The sequence below is a fragment of the Phoenix dactylifera genome, chromosome 2 (genome assembly GCF_051530095.1).
Source record: "Phoenix dactylifera cultivar Ajwa chromosome 2, Ajwa_hap1_PhDact_Kaust_v1.1, whole genome shotgun sequence".
NCBI classification, from domain to species: domain Eukaryota; kingdom Viridiplantae; phylum Streptophyta; class Magnoliopsida; order Arecales; family Arecaceae; genus Phoenix; species Phoenix dactylifera.
This window is the reverse complement of record NC_143191.1, coordinates 6,384,683-6,402,364: the sequence shown is the minus strand read 5'-3', so window position 1 is coordinate 6,402,364 and position 17,682 is coordinate 6,384,683. Positions and strand designations below refer to the sequence as shown.

The following is a 17,682-nucleotide window of genomic DNA, read 5'->3' as shown; positions in this document are numbered from 1 at the left end:
AGCCATTAATTAAATATCAAAGATAAAATAATAAAATTACATAAAAGAGATTTATAAGATTTCAACAGGTTGATTATTTTCCAATAGGGATAACTGAATCTTAGTCTTCGTAATTAAAAGATACCCCCGGCCTTGATTCCAATAGCTCCAATAGCTCAGCTAGGTCCAGTGGCAACGCCAACCATTATACATATACGAGAGAAAAGGATTGGGGGAAAACACAAATCAAATTTATTCAAAACCAGAACCAAACTCGGTTAGCGAAGGCTAACCAGAGATCACAAGCTGCATGACTTAGATTTAATATCGAAAGGAAGTACAAATTTATAAAAAACTGGCTGCTTTGCAGTGCAGTTCAACAGAAACAGCTCTCTCTAGAACTGCAGTTGGCTTATTAATTAAACTCCTTGCGAAGGATTATTGCAAATTTCAGCCAAAAAAAAAAAAGGATTATTGCAAACCCACAGCACTGTCAGACGGTCAAACCGGAATCCTTGAAGTTTTGCTGGGTGATCTCGTCCAGGTTGCGAGCCATCTCCGGGCTCATGTGGTTCCTCCAATCCCCCACCTTTCCTTTCCTGAAGAGCGAGTCAAACTTCGCGAGGTGCACGGCGTCGCGTTTATGCGTCTTGTTGACCTCCAAGTTTCTCAGCTTCTCAAAGCTGCAGAGCTTCAAGATCTCCTCTACCACCCCTTCTCTCTCTTCCTCCAGGGAGAACGGGCACCCCACGAACTCGGCCAACCTTTTGGCATGCGACATGGGCTCCTCCATCATCTCCTCATACTTCAAGAACAGCACCTTCTCCGGCCTTCTCAAGCTCTCCTCCCAGTACTCGAGAACATGACTCCATATCGGGCCGGAGGGGCAAATACCCTCGCAGAACATCTCCAAGGCCTTCGCAAATGGAACTCGGTCCATCTCCGGAGACCTCATCTTGTCAGATTGAGTTCGGGGAACCAAGAGCCTTGGTATTTCCGAAGCCGCACGGGAAGCCATCCTTCATCCAGTGGGAGGGTGGAGATGAGGTTGTCATACTCCTGCAAGGGTGTTGGGTTTTGTTCCTCCACTTTCTTCTCCTTCTGGGACTCTTCTGGGAGGGAGCCAGTGGGAGGAGGAGGAAGAGTTGCCATGCGATGACACGAAGGATGCAACTCCGCAGCAGTCTTGGGAGGAGACGAAGGTGCAAGTGGTAGCCATATAAATTGCCGTTTTCACAAAAAAAAAAAAAAAAGAAAAGAAAAAGAAAAAAAAAAAGAAAAAAAAAAAAGTGCTAGTGGCTTTTTCTCGTCTTTTACCTGCAACAAGCTCCAAAGTAGATCCGTGAGGATCGGCAAATAATATATTTAAAACTCCCAAAGGCATCTTTACGTGGGCGCCCTAATTATTCAACAACAAACGTGTCGTGTCAATATAATGCTTGGGGCCCGCATAGATTCCCGATTGATTGAGCGTGCTTACTCTCGCACAAAAATCTTAAATATTTATATTAAATTTAAAAAATTTAAAAATATTTTTCACTAAATATTTTTAAAATAAAATTTTGAATTGTTACTGCCAGACTAGATTTGGCTCAAAATCTACGTGGATTTGAAGACTCCAGCACAGACTCATTGAGATTGACCATCGACAGTCGTGGTGCTTGTAATTAGATTTGAATGAATTTGAATCCTGCACATCCGAACTTAAATAAAAAGAGTATGCGAAGATCCAACCAGATTGATCTTAGATACTTATACAGAGCAAAAAAACTCAAAAAATAACTTTCGATTACCCTATTTGGATGAGTTTTTGGGTTGTTGTATGGTTACTTAGAAATCCAACTCAAATCTTTGCCCATATAAGCTCTAATCAAACCAAGCATAGCTTTTTATAAAAAAAATAAAATTGCAAGTTAATATATATTTTTCCTTTGTGGCTAGTTTGGAGGAAGGAAGTCATGCCCCTCTCGTGCACAGAAATGGGATTGCTTCCTCATTGCTCTATGTTATCTGAGCTTTTCTTTATATTTTTAAAACATGATATTGTTTATCACCCTCCATGTTTGAGCCTGAAATCTCTTGGGTGGAGATGGTATCAACCAGCTGACCTACTAGCTACTTGTGTGTTTTAATAGAATAAAAGCAGCCCTCCAATCCCTCCAGCAGCTAATTTTTTGGTCTGTTGTTTTTAAGATCCCCATATTCGTTGGTGGTGCATATATTACACCATGGCGAGAAATTATTAGTTAAAAAAAAAAAGAATTTAAATTCATCCTAACAAATATTGTTATAAAAAAATAATTATTATTATATATTGCTTTCGTGTTGGACTGATTCACTATAAATCTAATCCAACTAATAATTATTTCAGTAGATGGTGAAGGCGTCCCTGATGAATGATATCAATTGTTGGGATGTACATGAATAGTTCAAATTATTTGAAATAATAAAATTATAACAATGATAAAGAAAAAAATATTATTCTTGAAATTATAGTGTAAAATATTGCGGGCGAATGGCCATATCCTCTCCACCCACTGGTCAGTATTCCGGTGTGAAGAGGTGATTCAAACAGCATATATTATAAACATAACTTAATTAATAAAATCACATAAAACATGAAAAAAAAACAAAGGACTCATACTGATGTATCCCGATTATTCAATTGAGCTAGCCCATGTCAACGCACATTGAAAATTATTTTAGTTGTTTTAATTTGATTGAAGATAATCCTCAAATATGGTGATGTAATATATTTTGTGGTGATTGCGATAAAGTTAAATTCTATGCAACCACAGCAGAGATTGTTGGTTTATTAATAAAATATTTAATTCAAAATTTTAAGATTTTAGAATTTTATATTGAATATTTATCAAAATATAAATCTAGTTAACTATAAAAATTTATCTTAATCCCAAATTATTTAGTTTTCTAAATAGATAAGATTTAATTTTCTATCTTTATTTCTATTCTTACTTAAAATTCTATGAAAATATTTTTAATTGTTTCTGACGTGGTATCTTAAAAAGAAGCGTTGAAACGCACTCTTCTCATAAGGTATTTCAAAGGATGCTACGGACTCTTCGAAAGACTTCCGTACATGAAAAAATGCATTCTCATTGATGGTGATCCCAAGGGATACAACCCTTGATGAATGGATGGATTATGTGAAGAAATACATTCAACTAAAGGAATACTTAACTAAAGGAATACTTAAGCATCTAATCATACTCACCATTTCACAGCTATAAATAGGAAAAGGATTGTACTGTAGAATTTGATAGTACAAATTAGAGAAGAGAATTGGGTTCACTAAGTGAGTGAACTCAAGTGCACCTAATAAGTATTTGAGAAGAGGATTGTGTTCATATATTAGAGGATTGAGAGAAATTGCTTCAATCAAATTTGCTGATTTTCATCGCATCTGGATTTGGCTAGTTCGGGTTCGATCCTGATTCTTCTTTATTAGAGTACACTTCAAGAAGAACACGAAACAGTTCGTTGTATTTTAGAAGTAAACCGCTATCAACTGTTTACACCTGGGTAGAGCAAATTCTACTCTAAATAAAATTACGTAAAAGAGATTTATAAAATTTTAGCAGATAGATTATTTTCTAACCGTATCTTAGTCTCCGTAATTAAAAGATACCCTACATACTTGATTTTCAACTTATCGGAGAGTACTTGTGAGATCCTCTCCATCGATAACCCTTTGGAAAATCAAGGTACTACTCGTGGGCGGCAAGGAGCACATCCAGATCGTCTTTTCATGATTGCAGTTAGGCTGATTTTAGAGATCAAGACATCAATAACTTCGTCTTCATATAAATTTTATTTTACAATATAGCTTAATAAATAAAACATATTAGAACCTAAACTTCCAACATAATTAGTATCTATGTCTTCATGTCACATGCTCACATTGCAAGCACATTCATGCAGGTAGAAAAGAAAAGGATGGTTTTCTATCGTAAAATCTTGGTGTTGCTGGAAATTGGACCCGGGGGCCGCCGCGAAGCCGGGGAAGGAGGAGCTCCGCTGCTGCAGGGGGCGGACGGCGGTGCGCCGGCCGACTGCGTCCTCCGCCGCGGGGGGTGTGCAAGTCCGAAGAGGGGTGGTGCGTCCAGTCCTGTCCTGTCCTGCAAAAAAGCCGGTGGCCGGGCTCCCCGGCGCCGGCCCTCCGATGCCTAAGTCAGAGGGGGCAAGTATGTGGAGAGAGCAGGGAAGAGAGTATGTGGAGAAGACAGAGAGAGCTTCGGGTTTTTCCTCCCGTTTTGGTCCCCCTTTCCTCTTCCCCCCAGGTTCCCTTTTATAGGAGGATTCGGTTACCTGGGAGGTGACATGAGGTTTGTCCTGTTATGTGATAATTGGGCACGATTTGGCCCATTAATGGCGTGGTGGAAAATAAGGCCGAATCAGACCGGAACCAGGGAGTTGTCACGGTCGATCGGACCTGTTGGAGTGGTTGAACCGCCGGCCGTAGCGGGCCTGGGGTCTGTGGATGGTAAGTGCATTTATTACCGAATGAACCGGCGGTCAGGTAGAGCCATGCGCTCTGATGGTTCAGTGATTCGGAGATCGTCTTGGGCTGTGTTCATTAAATGACTGAGTGCATCGGAGACTTGAGAGAGTCTCGTGCATTAATGGCAGGTCGTGCCGAATACCTGCGAAGATCTTATGCCTTGATGGCTTGGAGATAGTGGCAGGTCGCAAGCCGTAGGAGTTGTCAGTCCCTTGGACTTTAGGCGGAGGTTGAACATTTGGTTAAGGCATCGGCTCGGCAAGAGTGCCGAGCCGAGCTGGTCGCCCAATGGGGCGCCCTGTGGCGGGGTTGCTTCAAGTACTCCTGGTCGGCGCCCTTTAGGCGAGCACCTTCTAGCAGAGTGCCTTGGCGCTGTCTTTGGTCGGCACTTTCTAACCGAGCAGCTTTGGGTGGGGCACCTCTTGGCGCGCGCTCTGGTCGACGCCCTCTAGTCGAGCGCCTTCCTGGTCGGCATCCTTTGGCCGAGCAGCTTTCCGGTCGGCGCTCTTCGGCCGAGTGGCTTTCCGGTCGGCACTTCTTGGCCGAGCAGCTTTCCGGTCGGCGCTCTTCGGCCGAGCGCCTCTGTGGATATATGACTTAGGGTTTTTCCCCTAACACTACCCCCCGACTTCCGAGCTCCAGTTGGCTATCAGCTGGAGCGCGGGAAGTAGCTTTAATTGGGTCATCACGAATTCCGAAAAGTTTGATTTACTGTGCGTTTTGAATTGTCGAACGCTTCGAGGAGCCTTTAATAGGCGACGTCTCTTCTTTCCCGAAGAGCCTCATTATTGGGACACCTTTTGCGAAGCATCCTCGCGTCGTGGGCTCATGATGGGGCCGCACGATCTTCGATTGCGGATGCCTTTCCGCACGATCCGATGGGGCGCTTCGACATTCGAAGCGCCAGCCCTAATTAAATGCGTCGTTCTGTCTTTTAGGCCGACACGTGTTATCATCTAACCAGGACGCAGCGCTTTCTTCGCTGATCCGGGCCGTTGGGGAGGTCTATATAAACTCTCCCCCGGCCCCCTGTCCTCTTTCTATTGCCTTCTGCTTCCAGCTTCCTATTCTCCCAGCCTTCCTCAGACCGAAGTCCCTTTTCTCCGGCATCTTTCCCAGGTCCCCCTTCTTTTTGATTTCCCTCTCTTGTAATGGGTTCTTTGCCTAGCGAAGTAGTATCCACCATGAGTGTCCTGGAGGTCGAGATGACCGAAGAGTGGTTTTTCCCTCTTCATGGGTTCCATTTGGAACCCGCCAGGCGAAGGGATCGGGTAACCGATCCTCCGGTAGGCCGGATCGGAGTGCACTCGGAGTCACTCTGGGCCGGCCTCCGATTTCCTCTTCACAGCTTTGTGAATGAGTTGCTGGCGGTATGCCAGTTGGTCCCGGCGCAACTCACTCCAAACGCTTGGAGGGCAGTGATGGGTTTCCTATCACTGTGTTTACTACAGGGGATTCCTACCTCTGTCAACGTCTTCCGGCGACTTTTTATTTTTAAGTCGAACCCGGGAGACGGGGAGTGGCTCTACATCGCCCTCCGGGTGGGTCGTCCACTTTTTCATGGTGCCTCCTCATCCATTCATGGTTGGAAGGAGAAATTCTTCTTCCTGGGTTCCGAACGGTCCTGGGGGTTTGACCCCAGGTGGAGGCCGGCCCAACTTAAATCCATCAACAGGCTCCCCCAGCTTTCTCCGCGTGAGCAGGAGATTTTCGATACCATCCGCAGCCTTGGGGACGGGATTTTGCTGAACGGCCTCATTAGCGAGGACGCCCTGGTGAACGTGGGCTTGAGCTCGGCACGTCCTCAGGGTAAGGATAGTTACAGCAACTTCTTATTTCCTTATTGTTCTAATGTTCTAATTTTGCTCATCTTTGCAGACATCGCAAAAATGGTGACCAAGAGCGAAGTCCTTTACGCCCGCTTCCAAAAGAGGGCGGCTGAACTCTCAGGAGAACCGACCGAGCCGAGGAAGAAAGCAAAGACCTCGGCGAAGACCTCGACGACCACAACCGTTGAGGCGCGCGCTTCTCGCCCCGTGCGCCCTGAGGCTGGTCGGGGAGAGGGCGTGGGCTCTGGCGGAGCCACGATGGCACCTCCGTGTCCGGTGCCGATTTCGCAAGTCCCTGGTCGGCGGGAAGCTCCAAATTCCGACCAGGGAGGGAGGACCTCAGCAGATCTGGCGCTCGCACGCCCCACCTCTACCACGCAGCGGTCCGGTCAGCCGTCTATTCGACCCCAATTCCCCAGCTCTGAGCCGGGGAATAGCCAAGAAGCAACGGGGTCGGCCGCACCCAGGCCAGCTGAGGCCGGTCTGGCGGGTCCTTCGGGTCCTCAGGAGCGGGTGCCTTACGCTCCTGGATGGGCTGTTTTCGAGGGCGACTCGGCCCTCGATAATGTACAAGTGGCGCGCGAAGTTCTTCGGGTCGCGCTGCTCCCGGCCGACCAGGCCAAAATTCGGTCCATGAACTACGGCGAGTTCATGGACTCCGCTATTTGCTCTTCCATCCGAGTAAGTCAGCTTTTATCTCTGTGCAAATTTGTGTTTCGGCTTAAAACTGTTTCTTACATGTCCCTCTTGCAGCGCCTCCACGAGACCGAGACGATGATTCACATCATCCAAGACTATCGGGACCGGGCCCGAAGGCATCAAAGGGGGCGCGAGGAGGCCGAAACAAAGTTCCTCGCGTCTGAGGCCGAGCAGAAAGTGCTTCAAGCGAAGCTAGGGGCGGCCGAAGACGAGGTTCGGACTCTGGTCGCCGAACTTGAAGAGGAGAAGGGCGCGCACTCTTTGACTAGGTCCGAAGTGCGCGCCGCGGAGGCCCGCCGGACGGAGGCCGAATCGTCGCTCGCTATACACGAGCAGGAGGTGGGGGAGGCTCGAATAAAGGTCCGAGATCTCGAGATCCGTCTACTTGACGTGCAATCTCTGCTCGCGGATCGCGAAAGAGAAATAAAGATTTTGGAGCGGAAGGCCGCCTACCATGAGGCTCGGGAGAAGGAGGCCCGGGAGCAGGCCCAGGACGCCGTCAAGCTCTTCCGTGAATCGGAAGAGTTTCGCAACTTGATGGAAGAGGAAGGCGTCAATGGTCTCATCCAGGGCTTCAAGGACTTCCGCAATCAGTTGCGGCGGCTTCTCCCAGATTTCGACCTTAGCCTGCTTCAACCAGGCGCTGGGGTCGAAAACCCAGAAGCGGAGGCGGAGGTAGAGGTTCCAACCTCTGGCGGGACCGACCAGGAGGGTCAAACTGAAGAAGGCGAGATCGTTCTCGAGGTCACCGAGGCAGCTCCTAAAGCCACCGTGGGGGCCTCGGCCGCAGAAGAGCCAGCTGTTCCTGAAGTCGCCGGGCCTGAGCCCTTTGTGTAGTTTCCCCTTTTTCCTATCTTCTTTTTCCTTTTTGTAAGCCGGAGCGGCCTCTATACTTTGTTAAGGCCGGGTCCGAGCTCTTGTACTAGGCCTCCGGGCTTTTTGAAATGAATATTCATGTGTGGAAACTTGTCTATTGTAGCTTAAGTTTCTCTGCTCGGATCTATTTTAGGTTCCGAGGATATGGGCTCTAGGGCCTGAGCTTAAGTTTTGGCTTGCCGAGCTCCATTGCTCGGTTCTTCGACCAATGGTATAGCAACGCATAGATAATGTAAAAAACATTAAATAAATGGGTACCTTGTACCGTATGCGTCCATGAGCCGAGGCGACTGAGGACGCTTCTCTGCTCGGACTCCGTTCTTCGAGGACGTCGGCAGAGAAATCCAGAAGCAGAGTAGATAATGTAAAAAACATTAAATAAATGGGTACCTTGTACCGTATGCGTCCATGCGCCGAGGCGACTGAGGACGCTTCTCTGCTCGGACTCCGTTCTTCGAGGACGTCGGCAGAGAAATCCAGAAGCAGAATAGATAATGTAAGAAACATTAAATAAATGGGTACCTTGTACCGTATGCGTCCATGCGCCGAGGCGACTGAGGACGCTTCTCTGCTCGGACTCCGTTCTTCGAGGACGTCGGCAGAGAAGTCCAAAAGCAGAATAGATAATGTAAAAAATATTAAATAAATGGGTACCTTGTACCGTATGCGTCCATGCGCCGAGGCGACTGAGGACGCTTCTCTGCTCGGACTCCGTTCTTCGAGGACGTCGGCAGAGAAGTCCAGAAGCAGAATAGATAATGTAAAAAACATTAAATAAATGGGTACCTTGTACCGTATGCGTCCATGCGCCGAGGCGACTGAGGACGCTTCTCTGCTCGGACTCCGTTCTTGTTCCGTATGCGTCCATGCGCCGAGGCGACTGAGGACGCTTCTCTGCTCGGACTCCGTTCTTCGAGGACGTCGGCAGAGAAGTCCAGAAGCAGAATAGATAATGTAAAAAACATTAAATAAATGGGTACCTTGTACCGTATGCGTCCATGCGCCGAGGCGACTGAGGACGCTTCTCTGCTCGGACTCCGTTCTTCGAGGACGTCGGCAGAGAAATCCAGAAATGGAATAGCGGGCCGAGCTCGTTGGCTGAAGCCGGTAAAGAATGAGCCGAGCTTGCTTGGCCAATAAAGACAACATCCCAACGTATCGGGGCATCCCGGCCGAGGTCGGGGTAGGAGCACGAGCCGAGCTCGTCCGGTCAGAGGACCGCTACTCAATAATCGATGGAGCACGAGCCGAGCTCGTCCGGTCAGAGGACCGCTACTCAATAATCGATGGAGCACGAGCCGAGCTCGTCCGGTCAGAGGACCGCTACTCAATAGTCGATGGAGCACGAGCCGAGCTCGTCCGGTCAGAGAGGACCGCTACTCAATAGTCGATGGAGCACGAGCCGAGCTCGTCCGGTCAGAGAGGACCGCTACTCAATAATCGATGGAGCACGAGCCGAGCTCGTCCGGTCAGAGGACCGCTACTCAATAGTCGATGGAGCACGAGCCGAGCTCGTCCGGTCAGAGAGGATCGCTATTCAATAATCGATGGAGCACGAGCCGAGCTCGTCCATGGAGAGCGCACCATAAACTCATGGACATCTTCAGGGAGTCCACGCAGGTACTCCATCATCCCGAGGTATCAGGGCATCCCAACCGTGGTTAGGGAAGAATAAACCTGATGCCATGAGATAATCAAGAAAATTGGTGAGCTCGGAATAAGTTCGCAATCCATCAGTTTACCGTGAAATGAAATTTATAGAGTGAAATTCATAAGATGAAATTTAATGGTTGAATGATGAGGGACCTCTTAGGGTTCTACTGGTGGTACACGCGGAGATTTTCAGAGCTCCAGCTCCGCGGAATGGGAGTCCCATCTAGAGACTCCAATTGATAAGCTCCGGGCCGGCGAATGCGCGTGACTCGGTATGGTCCTTCCCAATTCGGGGCCAGCTTCCCTCGCTCAGTTGGTCGGGAGGTTTCAGCTCTTCTTAGGACAAGGTCCCCTGGTCTGAAAGATTTGACTTTGACCCTGGCGTTGTAGTACTGAGCTGTCTTTTGTTGGTACCTCGCCATACGCACTCGGGCGACCTCCCTTGTTTCCTCGATCAAGTCGAGGTTGCCTCTGAGCTGCGAAGAGTTGGAGCTAGCATCGTGGTGCTCGACTCTTGGAGAGGGGAGCCCAATCTCTAGTGGAATGACGGCCTCCGTCCCATATGTCAGGTTGAAGGGAGTCTCGCCGGTGGGGACGCGGAACGTAGTCCGGTAAGCCCACAGGACATTGTATAGGTCTTCGACCCATTGTCCTTTGGATTTGTCGAGCCTGGTTTTGAGACCCTGCAAAATAGTACGATTTGTTACCTCGGTTTCTCCGTTTGTCTGAGGATGCGCGACCGAGGTGAAGCAGTGGTCAATGCCAAGCTCGGAGCAGAACTCTCTGAAATGGATGTTGTCGAACTGGCGACCGTTGTCAGAGATAAGGATGCGGAGAAGCCCGAATCTGCAAATGATGGACTTCCAAACGAAATCCCGCATCTTCTGCTCGGTTATCCGGGCGAGGGGCTCAGCTTCCACCCACTTAGTGAAGTAGTCGATGGAGACGACCAGGAACTTCCTTTGCCCGGTGGCCAGAGGAAATGGCCCGAGGATGTCAATTCCCCACTGGGCAAAAGGCCAAGGGGAGCTGATAGAAGTCAAAAGAGCCGAGGGCCGGCGCTGAACGTTGGCGTTCCTTTGGCACCGGTCGCATCTCTTGACGAAATCCATAGCATCCTTCTGGAGTGTCGGCCAATAATACCCTTGGCGCAGAATTTTATGGGCCAAGGCTCGTCCTCCCAGATGGTTTCCACAAATTCCTTCGTGGACTTCGCGCAGGGCATAATTAGCTTCCGTTGGGCGAAGGCATCTGAGAAGGGGAGAGGTGAAGGATTTCCGATAGAGCTTTTCCTCGTATAGTATGTATCGGGTGGCGAGGCGCTTGATTCGGCGAGTCTCTCGTACATCAGCAGGGAGAGTTTCGTCTTGCAGATAGCTGATGAGTCCATCCATCCAGCTTGGCTCGAGCTCGGTGCAGAGGGTCTGCTCGGTCTCGTCCGTGCTGGGCTTTTGGAGATATTCCAGGACTGCCCCTTTGGGAAGCTCGCTCATGCGAGAGGACGCCAGCTTTGATAGCCGGTCGGCCCTGAGATTCTCCGACCTGGCAATATGTTGGATGTGGAAAGAGTCCAAGGTCGAGGCGAGATCCCGTACCTTCTGGAGATACTTCTGCATGGTCGGGTCTCTAGCTTCGAAGTCGCCCACAATTTGGTTGACGACAAGCTGGGAATCACTGAAGGCCTTCAAGTCCTTCACTCCTAGCTCTTTGGCTAGCTTAAGCCCGGCGACGAGCGCTTCATACTCCGCCATATTATTGGAAGCAGGAAACTCGAGGCGCAGGGCCTGCTCGGCGACCACCCCCTCCGGGCTGGTGAGAATAAATCCTGCTCCACTACCCTCCGAGTTTGAAGAGCCATCGACATGTAGAGCCCATGTAAAACTCGGGGTCTGCTCCAGCGGTGGCTCAGGTTCAGGCTTGACCTCATCTGGTATAGTGCACTCGGCCATAAAGTCTGCGAGTGCTTGTGCTTTGATCGCCTGTCTGGGCCGGTACTCAATGTCGAATTCCCCGAGCTCAATGGCCCATTTAGTGATCCGACCCGCACGATCCGATCTTTGCAGGATCTGCTTGATCGGCTGGTCAGTCAGCACGGCCACTGTGTGAGCTTGGAAGTAGGGTCGGAGCCTCCGAGCTGAGATGACCAAAGCATAGGCGGTCTTCTCAAGCTTGGAGTATCGGGTCTCAGCATCCCTTAAGACCCGGCTGGTGTAATACACCGGTTTCTGAAGTTTCCCCTCCTCTCAGACCAGGACCGAGCTTACTGCTACAGGGGAGACAGCTAAATACAAGTAGAGGAGCTCACCCTGTTGAGGCTTCGTGAGTAGGGGAGGGGAAGCCAGCAGGTGCTTGAGCTCTTCAAAAGATTGCTGGCACTCGTCCGACCACAAAAAGTTCTTCGGCTTCTTGAGGGCTGCAAAGAATGGAAGGCAGCGCTCGGCCGAGCGGGAGATAAACCTCCCGAGGGCTGCCACTCGGCCCGTGAGCCGCTGTACCTCCTTGACCGTCCTAGGAGGCGTCATCCTTTGGAGGGCTCGGATCTTCTCTGGATTGGCCTCGATTCCTCGTTGTGTAATGATGAAGCCGAGGAATTTGCCGGAGGTGACCCCGAATGCACATTTAGCTGGGTTGAGCTTCATCTGGTACTTTCGGAGTGTGGAGAATGCTTCATTGAGGTCGGCTATGTGGTCTTGCGCCGCCTTACTTTTCACCAGCATGTCATCCACGTAGACCTCCATGTTTCGGCCTATTTGGTCTTTGAAGATCCGGCTGACCAGCCTTTGATAAGTCGCCCCGGCATTTTTTAGACCGAATGGCATCACTTTGTAGCAGTAGGTTCCCCCGTCGGTGATGAAGGCTGTCTTTTCCTCGTCTTCTGGCGCCATGCGGATCTGGTTATATCCGGAAAAGGCGTCCATGAATGCCAGCAGCTCGTGACCCGAGGTGGAGTCCACGAGCTGGTCTATGCTAGGAAGTGGAAAGCTGTCCTTCGGGCAGGCTTTATTCAGGTCGGTGTAGTCCACGCACATACGCCACTTTCCGCTAGCTTTTTTGACGAGGACCACATTGGCGAGCCATTCCGGGTAGGATATCTCCCGGATGAAGCCGGCTTCAAGGAGCTTACCGACCTCCTCGGCTGCTGCTCGTTGTCGTTCAGGGACGGCGCCTCGCTTCTTTTGTCGCACGGGCTTGCAGGTCGGCTTTACCTGAAGCCGGTGGACCATGACCTCCGGGTTTATTCCCGGCATGTCTATAGGCGACCAGGCGAAGACATCCATATTGTCCCGCAGGAAGTTGACGAGGCGACTCCTCCCATTTTCGCCAAGGCCAGAGCCGATCTGCACGGTTAGCCCGGGAAAGTTCTCTCGCAAGGGAACTTGAATTAACAACTCACCAGGCTCTACCCGCTCTTTCTGGGGGTTGGCCCGTGCCTCCATAGCTTTAGTTGAGGGCTGGTCAGTCGTTGGGGCGGGCACCTCGGCTGGTCGTCTTGCCTCGTGGGTCGCTAGGTAGCATCGCCTTGCCACCATTTGGTCCCCTCGGACTTTACCGACTCCCTGGCTGGTGGGGAATCGCATCAGCAGGTGGTGAGTTGAGACCGCTGCTCGGAGGGCGTTGAGTCCTGGCCTTCCAAGGATGGCGTTGTAAACCGAGGGCACGCGTATCACAAGGAAGCTCATACCCACGGTACTTTCACGAGGGGCGAGCCCGGCTGTGACCAGAAGGTCGATCTCGCCCTCTACTGGGACTGAATCCCCAGTGAATCCAACTAGCGGAGCATTCATCCTCCGTAGCTATGCTTTTGTCATCCCCATTTTACAATAAGCATCAAAATACAAAACATTCGCCGAGCTTCCATTATCAACCAGGATGCGTTTTACATCAAATTTATTTATGATCATGGAGATGACCATGGCATCATCATGGGGAGTTTCGACTCCTTCTAGATCGTCGTCTGAGAAGGAGATAGCTTCAGATGTGCGCGGGCGCTTCGAGGAGGTTCCTTCCCCTGAGGCTTCTCCAGCCGAGGTCCCTCCTCGGATAGTGTTGATGACGCCGGCGATGGGCCTGTTGGCATTGGAACCTTCAGGCTGTGCTGCTCCTTCGGCTGGCTTCTTCCCTTCGCGCCGGCCTTGCACAAACCGATCGAGCACCCCTCGGCGAATGAGTGCTTCGATCTCATTTCGGAGCTGATAACAATCCTCGGTATCATGGCCGTGATCCCGGTGAAAACGGCAATACTTCCGGAGATCACGCCGGATTCTGGTGTCTGGCTTTGGAGGGGGGAGCCGGATGCAATCCCGATTCTCAATCTCCATGAGGATTTCAGCCCGAGGAGCATTGAGGGGAGTATACTTTTCATACCTCCCTTCAGGTGCACGGGCCTGCAGTGGGAACCTCGGGCGGAGTGACCTCTGCTGCGGCGGTCCTCTCAATCGGGGTGGACTCTTCGGGCGGGGCGGATTCTTAGCTCGTCGTGGAGACGAGCTTCTGGGTCGGCCGCGTTCCTCGCGGCGCCTCTTCTTGGGATTCTGCTCGGTTCCACCCCGCCTAACTGCCACGGCCTCTTCTGCCTTGGCATACTTCCGTGCCCGAGCGAACATTTCGGTGAGGTCCGCTGGGAAATTCTTCTCAATCGAGAAGAGGAATCTGTAGGACCGGGCTCCAGTCTTCAGCGCCGACATGGCGATTGACTGGTCAAGCTCCCGGACTTCCCATGTTGCGGCGGTGAACCGGTCCAGATATTCCTTGAAGGACTCTCCCTCCTTTTGTTTGATGTCGAGGAGGGAGTCGGATGTCCGCCGCTGGGGCTGGCTAGCGGCGAAGTTGCCGGCAAACTGTCTGCCGAGCTGCTCAAAGGAGGAGACAGTACTTGGCTTCAGCCCGGTGAACCAAAGCCGGGTTGGTCCTCGGAGTGTCGCCGGGAAAGCCTTGCACATCATGGCTTCCGAGGCTCCTTGTAGGGCCATCAAGACCCGGTAACTCTCCAGGTGGTCAAAGGGATCAGCCTTGCCGTTGTAAGGCTCCACCTGGGGCATTTTGAACCGGAGGGGAACCGGTTCATCTTCAATCTCCTGGGAGAAGGGCGACTTCGTATTGAACTCGAAGTCGCCGTTACGTCCCGATTTTCTCCCGTGGAGTGCCTGGATTTGGCGCTCCAGCTTTTCGACCTTCTTGTCGAGTTCATCATTCTGGAGGATCGCTACAGCGGTTCCTCTGGGTGCAGGTTGCCCTGGAACCGACTCGGCTTCTGAAGGCTGTGGCCAGCCTCCGTGATCTCTGACTGGGTGCTCTCTCCAGAGGGAGGCCTGGACTTGAGAGTCCTGACCTCGAAGAGGAAGCCCGCTAGTAGGGGGCCCCAGTTGAACTGGAGCCGGGGGAGGCGGTGCTGCTGGGATGCCCCTGGGTTGCAAGCTTTGAACGGCGGTAGCCAACGCCTGCACTTGCTGCACCAGGGCATCAAATTGTTCCGGTCGAACTTGAGGTGCTGGCTCAACCGGGGGTGATGAGTTCCGAACGGAACATTCTGGGCTTGGTGGAGGACGTCGAGAGGCGTTGGAAGCCCCTTTGCTTCTTAGCTTCATGGTAGCGAACTCGGGCCCTTCCTCTAGCGCCAACTGTTGCTGGAAATTGGACCCGGGGGCCGCCGCGAAGCCGGGGAAGGAGGAGCTCCGCTGCTGCGGGGGGCGGACGGCGGTGCGCCGGCCGGCTGCGTCCTCCGCCGCGGGGGGTGTGCAAGTCCGAAGAGGGGTGGTGCGTCCAGTCCTGTCCTGTCCTGCAAAAAAGCCGGTGGCCGGGCTCCCCGGCGCCGGCCCTCCGATGCCTAAGTCAGAGGGGGCAAGTATGTGGAGAGAGCAGGGAAGAGAGTATGTGGAGAAGACAGAGAGAGCTTCGGGTTTTTCCTCCCGTTTTGGTCCCCCTTTCCTCTTCCCCCCAGGTTCCCTTTTATAGGAGGATTCGGTTACCTGGGAGGTGACATGAGGTTTGTCCTGTTATGTGATAATTGGGCACGATTTGGCCCATTAATGGCGTGGTGGAAAATAAGGCCGAATCAGACCGGAACCAGGGAGTTGTCACGGTCGATCGGACCTGTTGGAGTGGTTGAACCGCCGGCCGTAGCGGGCCTGGGGTCTGTGGATGGTAAGTGCATTTATTACCGAATGAACCGGCGGTCAGGTAGAGCCATGCGCTCTGATGGTTCAGTGATCCGGAGATCGTCTTGGGCCGTGTTCATTAAATGACTGAGTGCATCGGAGACTTGAGAGAGTCTCGTGCATTAATGGCAGGTCGTGCCGAATACCTGCGAAGATCTTATGCCTTGATGGCTTGGAGATAGTGGCAGGTCGCAAGCCGTAGGAGTTGTCAGTCCCTTGGACTTTAGGCGGAGGTTGAACATTTGGTTAAGGCATCGGCTCGGCAAGAGTGCCGAGCCGAGCTGGTCGCCCAATGGGGCGCCCTGTGGCGGGGTTGCTTCAAGTACTCCTGGTCGGCGCCCTTTAGGCGAGCACCTTCTAGCAGAGCGCCTTGGCGCTGTCTTTGGTCGGCACTTTTTAACCGAGCAGCTTTGGATGGGGCACCTCTTGGCGCGCGCTCTGGTCGACGCCCTCTAGTCGAGCGCCTTCCTGGTCGGCATCCTTTGGCCGAGCAGCTTTCCGGTCGGCGCTCTTCGGCCGAGTGGCTTTCCGGTCGGCACTTCTTGGCCGAGCAGCTTTCCGGTCGGCGCTCTTCGGCCGAGCGCCTCTGTGGATATATGACTTAGGGTTTTTCCCCTAACACTTGGTGTCTTGGTGTTTCAGTGCGGAGGGATAATTCAAACAACATATATGCCAAACATAATTCAATAAACAAAACCATATAAAATATAGAAAAAAAAAACTAAATTAGCTAGCGTGCTCTAATAACAAATATCACAACGAAAGTTTTCTTTTCATCAAGATAAAAATAAAAATTAAATTTAGCGGCATATAACCATCATCCATCAAGAATAGATAATTTTATACCCCTCTATGACCCAAACATTGACAGGCCGCATCCCACATAATTTTACCATCCTAACATGTGGTACACAAAAGTACCAACGATGGGAGATGGAGAGGCGCTCTGTCTCACCAAAAAGAATTTTTTTGCATGAATACTCTTATAAATATCAAATTTTGCATGAATACTCTTCCAAATTTTATATTTGCATGTATACCCTTTCAAAATATTTGTTTTTGCTACTCTGCCATTTTTAATCCTTATTTTTGTATATATACCCACGCCATCTAACGCTGTTAAAAAAATTAACAATTTTAAATTAAAATAACTAAAATATTCTTAATGGATAGATGTGCAAAAAGAAACATTTATAAGCCGATTGCAAGGAGAAGTAAAAAAGTAATTTTAAAATTTTATTTTATTTTTAAATAAAATAAATATAATTTTTATTAACGGTATTAGAAGAATCATTATATTAGGAATATTTGTGTAAAATTAATATTTTATAGAAGTACAAAAATAAATATAAATTTTTAAAAAGTATTTACATAAATTTAAATTTTAAAAAAAATATTTATGCAAAAAAATCCCACCAAATAATGTTAAGATGCCATCAACCCCACATGTGGTAACGTGCCATATTTGTTGTTATCATGCAACAGAGCAGAGCGAAGCGGACGGTCGCATCTCTGGCCGCGTCCGGACAACCATGAGACCGAGAAAAAGGAAACAATAGGCCAACCTGCACGCGTCCGCATGCAGCTAAACCCCACAAAACGAAATTGAATTAAAACATCAAACAAACGTCAAATCTTGTGCTCCTGGATTTGTAGCCAAGCATGCCTTTTGTTAAAATAATTGTTAAAAAAAAAGAAAAACAGGGGAAAGAGACAGAATGAGAAAAAAAAAATTATAACTCTGTCCTATTATATTCGATATATCTAAAAAATTATATATATATATATATATAATATTCATATACAATTTTTATAAAAAAATAAAAATAGATTGATATAAAATTATACTAACAAAAAAATATATTACTTGCTAATATGAGTTGATATATGGTTCTTAATTATTCTAACAAAAAAATACAGATTAATATAAGATTATGCTAACAAAAAAAAAATATTATAAATTAGTACA

At 49.7% G+C, this 17,682-nt stretch overlaps 1 protein-coding gene across 1 annotated transcript; it reads right to left on the bottom strand.

Moving 5' to 3' along the window:
- Positions 1-472: 472 nt before the first annotated feature.
- LOC103699830 (cytosolic sulfotransferase 11-like) lies at positions 473-919 on the bottom strand. Its single transcript, XM_008781831.4, has one exon. The coding sequence runs from the start codon at positions 917-919 to the stop codon at positions 473-475; it is 447 nt and encodes a 148-aa protein (XP_008780053.4).
- Between the last annotated feature and the right edge of the window lie 16,763 nt (positions 920-17,682).

What these genes read in the sequence shown, in the direction of transcription:
- LOC103699830 (XM_008781831.4), bottom strand. Translation starts at nt 919, where the DNA reads ATGGACCGAGTTCCATTTGCGAAGGCCTTGGAGATGTTCTGCGAGGGT.